General features: G+C 51.0%; 1 protein-coding gene across 1 annotated transcript; it reads left to right on the top strand.

Moving 5' to 3' along the window:
• Positions 1-3,430: 3,430 nt before the first annotated feature.
• A1O5_13051 (uncharacterized protein) lies at positions 3,431-5,116 on the top strand (the record flags this gene model as incomplete). Its single annotated transcript, XM_007753619.1, has 1 exon — positions 3,431-5,116. The coding sequence occupies one exon, from the start codon at positions 3,431-3,433 to the stop codon at positions 5,114-5,116; it is 1,686 nt and encodes a 561-aa protein (XP_007751809.1).
• Positions 5,117-5,799: the final 683 nt, after the last annotated feature.

The following is a 5,799-nucleotide window of genomic DNA, read 5'->3' as shown; positions in this document are numbered from 1 at the left end:
ACAGAGCGAATGCCGAAAGAGATCTGTTCATTCCAAGTTATGTAAACTATGGTTAGAAGAAATCTATACCTGAGCGGGTCGAGCGTGTCGTGAAACGATCGACCGTGGACCGAGGATTTGAATATGCAGCAGCCAAATGGCTGGAGCTGGGAGGTCTCGGCTTCCCCACTGTGATGGCGACACAGGAGTACTGACACCCTGAACCGCGTGAAGGTGCCTCCCATCGCAGGGCAGGGTTGAACAGACGGTAACTACGCTGTGGTCAAAATTGGTGAACTTGGATGCATAGCTTCTTTGTTCTCCCAGAGTGAGATCAGCGGCTATTTTCTCTTTCAGTGTCTGAAGATTGTAGTCCACCTCAGTAGCCCACCTCCTTCGGACACTGAAAGGGAAAACAGCCATGGACCTCACTCTGGAAGAACAAAGCTATGCGTCCCCGTTCGCCAATTTTGAGCACAGCATAGTTACCATCCGTCCAAGCCTGGGTTAAACAAGTAGTGGTCGGAAGAGATCTTGCTGCGCCGCGTAGAGTACATAGATCTCGATCCGTTCGTGCCACTTGAAACGGCCTGAACGTTTCTGTCTTCGAGTCGCAATTTCTCCTTCTCGAACTTCGCGTCGCTGTCGGTCACTTATGGAGCCATTGGTCCTGTGTTGCTGTCAAGACTCGGCCCATGTCGCGAATATCACTCATGGCCAGTTGAGTAGATATTTGGTTGATAACGTCGGCGCAGCACAAGGCTGTTTTAGCTTCCTCCGGAGTGCCAATTTCTGTAGTTGTAGGGGGTTTTGCTTGACCACTTCCCAAACTTTGATTGGCATCGTCGCCACGGGATTAAAAGCTTTTCCTAAGCTCGACTTTTCTCATTTCGATGGGCCTCCGTGACACATGTTATCGAGGTGCCCGTTGGGAAGGATTTTCGTAAACGGGCCAACCAAGGCTACCATACGTGGTTGCAATGAAGGACGCAGCGATATACAGGCCCTATATAGTTGGAGTATAGCGACACGTACTCAAGTTTATAATCATCCACATCCTTTCCGCAAGATTGTAGAGTTTCGTGAAGCTTGAGATCCAAGAATTGGAGACCTTGAATACATAGGCTTTTCTAGAGATCGAGACTATGGCAAGGGATGAACAGGGGCGAGACTGGATAAGGTGGTGTTGCAGAGACGATATCGCTCTAGAATGTGGTCAAGGGCGGTGTTTGCCGTAGCGATGGCGTCGATGTGAGAGGAGAGAGCGCCAACTGAGCTTGACAGGGTAAATGATTCAGCGATTGCAATTGAAGGATTGAAGAGGAAGACGAAGTGGAGGGAAGATTATGCTGCCTTTTTATCCCTACTGTCAAGAATGCAAAAATCGCAGCTCTTGGTAGATTCGAAGCGACCCAGGGATCTTGTGATATTGGAGGGGCAGCGAGTGGCACCGAGGAGTAGAGGATGTGCCAATCAGTGTGTCGGTACCTTGTGCATATGAGACCTTCACACGCCCCCAGGATGTTTTTGATCTGCGTTGTATTAGAGGGGCGTGTCAGGGGCGTGTTGGCGAGTGGCAGGCGGGCTAGTGGGCTCTTGGAGCCGCTCAACAAGTGGTCGAGTCCAGTGTGGTTCTTGATCGGGGGAATAGCGAGGTTCGATGAGTGGCCGAGTTCAACACGAGCTCGGGGCTGTTAACAGCTTGGTGGAAATTGGGCCAGGCTGTTGATGCCTCGGGGGAAATTGAGCAACGTATTCCCTCGAAATATTATGCCAAGACCAAGGAACTGATAGCACAAAAGAGCTGAGACTCAGCGAAGAGTCGCCAAGAAGCACGTGCTCTTTCCAGAAACGCAGCCCAGAAGCTGCACTAGTGCCATTAACAAGGATGACATGTCACAACAACAAACTCTCTCCCCTTGCAGATGCTACCGCCTATTCATCTTCCAGAAGCCAGGGATATTATGCAGCCACCCAAATTGGAATCCCAGTCTTGGTGAGTGACAAGGTCGCAGACCTCGAACGCGATATCTTCGGTGCCTCTGGGGTCTGCACTGAGTTGGTTGGTGAGCGACAACAGCAAGAACAACGACAATGGGTCGACATGTCTTCCAGTCAGGTAGTTCGTTGACCACTGCTGAAGCAGAAACAGCTTTTGCCACGCGCCTTTGCCCTCTGTACTTCTGGTCCCGCACCACACGGGCCAAGTAGCAAACGCGCAGGCCAAACTCAGTTCGGTTGTTGTATTCATTTTGATATATTGATGCTTTCACTAGCTGACTGGTTGCAGATCTGCGCCAAGAGCATTCCGTTGTTCCTCCCCGGCCCCCTTCTTTTGGGTTCAGGCTACATACTCGAGACCGCAAAACTTGCACATGAAACCATTGGTTTTGAGAAGAAGCTGGAGCGGCCAGCACGGTCGAGCAGGTCTGCAGCCACTGGCCAATTGTTGGCGCACAGATCGTCATCACACTTGGTCTGCCTGAATGCAGCAAGGAGTGGCAGCAACACGGAGATAAGGTCGGCTTTGCCGACACCTGCACATCCGCCCTCTGTAGTCTTTGTCCTATCCCGCATCCGCGATGTCCAATGTACCCTGTTTGATATTGAGAAGAACAAGAGGCGGGAGACACGAAACAAGGGGCAAGAGCCAAGAGCCAAGCGGTGAACTTGGCTGCGGCCGAACCAGACGAGAGGCGCCACTGGCGGCGAAGCGAGATAATGCCTACGGTGAAAGTAGCCACGAAGCTCTCAGCGGACAGAAACCAAGTTCTCCCGTTTCTTTCGTCTCCAAATGCAATGGGTCTGGGCCTGGTCATGGGGTTCTGGCTTTGGAAATATGTGGTGGGAGTGTCGGCCATCACTTTGTGACTTCGATTTGGTATTCAGATGTGCACTGAGCAAGTCGGGCGTCAATTAGATGTAGACGATCAGCGCTGCAGATGTCATGCTTATCATCCGCTCCGTACTGTTAACTATGTTGTAACAGAAGCCGACTTTGGTGTTGTGAGCACGCAACTATTTCGAGTGTTACTTGCCGTGCCAAGTCAGCTTGGAAAATAAGTGGCCGAGGCAGTAAAGAGATCTCCAGAGCTATGAGGAGAGCTTTTGAGGAACCCTTGGTCATACGAAACTACCGTGGTTCGCTATGAAGGAAACCTTTTGGGGAACCTTTGGTAATATAATACTATCGTGTGTTGCTACTGACAGTAACAAGTACACCAATGCTAAGTCATGCCAAGAGGAGCTAGCAGCCTTGGCTTCACACTACACACCAAGCCCCATGGGGAAAAGCCATGACGTTTGTGTCTCCGCCGCGTTTGTCTCCCCCTCAACGACAAATCAACATGAGAGCATTCAATCAATCTCTCGTCGTATCAACACACGAGAGATTCTTTCCAGGCTAATTACTAAGCTCCTTCCGAGTCAGGTCATCATTATTGAGGAGAAGATGAACCAGTTCTGCGACTCCCACAGCGATTTCGCCGCCCTGCAGAGCGGCCAAATTCAACCAATGCCAAATGTACTCTCAGTGGCTGACAATTTGAATGCACAAGATACCAATCGCTTATTGGATGACGGCGACACGATTCATGTACAGCCTGCTCGTCCTAAGAACAACACTCAACCCTCTTTGAACTCGACAAAGAACAACACTCCACCCTCTTCGAATTCGACAAAGAAGAAAATCAAACCCTCTCCGAACTCGGTAAAGAAGAATACCCAGAAGAAAACCCGACCCTCTTCGAACCCTGCAAAGAAGAAGACTCAACCCTTTTCGAAATTGGCCTCGACCACGCCGACATATGTCACTCAACCAACGCTAGATGTCTCTTCAGCGATTAACAATTTGAATGCACGGGATATCAACAGCTTGTTGGGTGATGGCGACACGATTCATGGGCAGCCTGCTCGTCCTAGGAAGATCACCGAACCCTCTGCGAACTCGCCAAAGAAGAATGCTCAGCCCTCGTCGAACTCAGCCTCGGTAAACATCTCCTCAGCGAACGACAATTCGAATACACAAGATACTATCACCTTACCGAGTAGCGACGACACGGATATGCAGGCTACTCCTCACGAGAAGGGCACTCAACTCCCTTCGGACTCGAATCTCACCCGCGCGATGCCACTGTCTTCCATAGAATTGTATCAGACGCCGACAACCCCCCCTACGCTATGGCTTAACCAAATGGGCGAAAATCTTATCGCGAACGCTATGGGGCTTGCGACCGACCCAAAATTCGGCGGCGTAATCACTATCATAGGCTTCCCGCCAATACATCATGAATTGGCCGCTTACAAGTCAAAGATAGCCATGATTCCCACAGGACATGCCCGCGGTGTGGCATTCGACGACCATAAGGCGCCGGGGATCTCAACCTTAAGATTGTGGCCCTCGAGCAGCTTCCGTTTGCCAGACTTGTCGCCCACAGCCGATCAGCCTACGCTCGCGGAATGCGAGACATTTATTGACAAACTAACCAATACCCCTCCTAAACGTCCAATTCAATACTATGTGGGACCCTCTCTCGCTGCCGACCCGTTTTTCTCAAATCTAGACACCCTCCTTCATCCGGGCCAGCAACTATCGCAGCATGCACCTGTTGCTGGCGTTAGCACCATCTACTGGCATGTGGGGAAGACAGGGTCTGGAACCGCTTTCCATAAAGAAGATGCGGACTTCAGGTCTTGGAATCTAGCTATCTATGGCTGGAAGGCCTGGATTCTGATCAAGCCAAGTGAAACCGCCAAATTCGAAGAGTTTGTGAGATCCTTGGGGCCCTGCGGCGATTGTGATCAGTTTGTCCGACATCAAAACTTGCTGATCGGTCCGCAATCCCTCAAAAGTCAGGGAATTGGTTTTGATCTACTCTGTGCCGGCCCTGGACAACTGGTAGTGACACAGAAAGGGCAGTACCACGCAGTCATCAATATGACAGACTCCTTCGCCCTCTCCGTGAACTTTCTACTTCCGAACGAGCCACTTTTCCCGGAGAACATTGAGTTCTGCGCGCTCTGCGGACTGCATGTGCTCTACGAAGCCAAATACCCAAACAAACTCATACGCCCTCTTCCCTCGGGACAGCGGACCGCGCCAGCAACAATTAGCTCTTCGAGGAAACGCCGAAGATGAAAGATTCAGAGTGGAGCGTCAAGTGCCTCGCGACTCATTCCACCTCAAGAGACTCGCCATCTTCCGAAGGCCTTGCCTCGAGTGATGACCCGCTGGAGAAGAGGAAGGGGTTGCCGAAGAAAGGTGGAACTATAGACAAAGACGAGGAGGCCAGCCCTTGGCGGCAGGTGCCAGGAGAACCATCCTGATCACGAGATACAGAGCAATCTACACTTCTTATATGCAAGGGAAATAGAACGCAGGAAACCAGAACACAAGGAAAAAGCCAAGCAGGTTGACGAGCCTGAAGTAATTGCCTATCCTTCCAAAATACATTGCGTGTCTATTCTCTTCAGCTCCATGATCAAACTGATCATCCAATTTTTCCTAGAGCTCTGCATCTTTATCCCCGTCCTTCGCCTTTGACTTGTCCTTACGCTGATTTCTTCTCTTGCCTTTTTGCCGTTCTTCTTGCTCCCTTTGGTTTGGTTGCTGTCTGCAGGTCGTCGTTGTCAGTCGGTCTAGTGGTCTCTTCTGGGCCCGCTGCCGCAGAACCGCTGGGGCAGCGGCCTTGGTGATCTCTTTAGCTTGACCCTTGGTGGATGCAGTGGCTTCGGTTGTTTCTTTCCCCAGGTCTAGCGACCGTTCCAAACAGCCTCTGTTCATACTGACTGTCTTAATGTACTCCTTTTCACAGCGGGGAG

Source organism: Cladophialophora psammophila, assembly GCF_000585535.1.
Source record: "Cladophialophora psammophila CBS 110553 chromosome Unknown aczJe-supercont1.41, whole genome shotgun sequence".
Taxonomy (NCBI): Eukaryota; Fungi; Ascomycota; class Eurotiomycetes; order Chaetothyriales; family Herpotrichiellaceae; genus Cladophialophora; species Cladophialophora psammophila.
The sequence above is the reverse complement of the archived record's forward strand: the minus strand, read 5'-3'. Positions and strand labels throughout refer to the sequence as shown.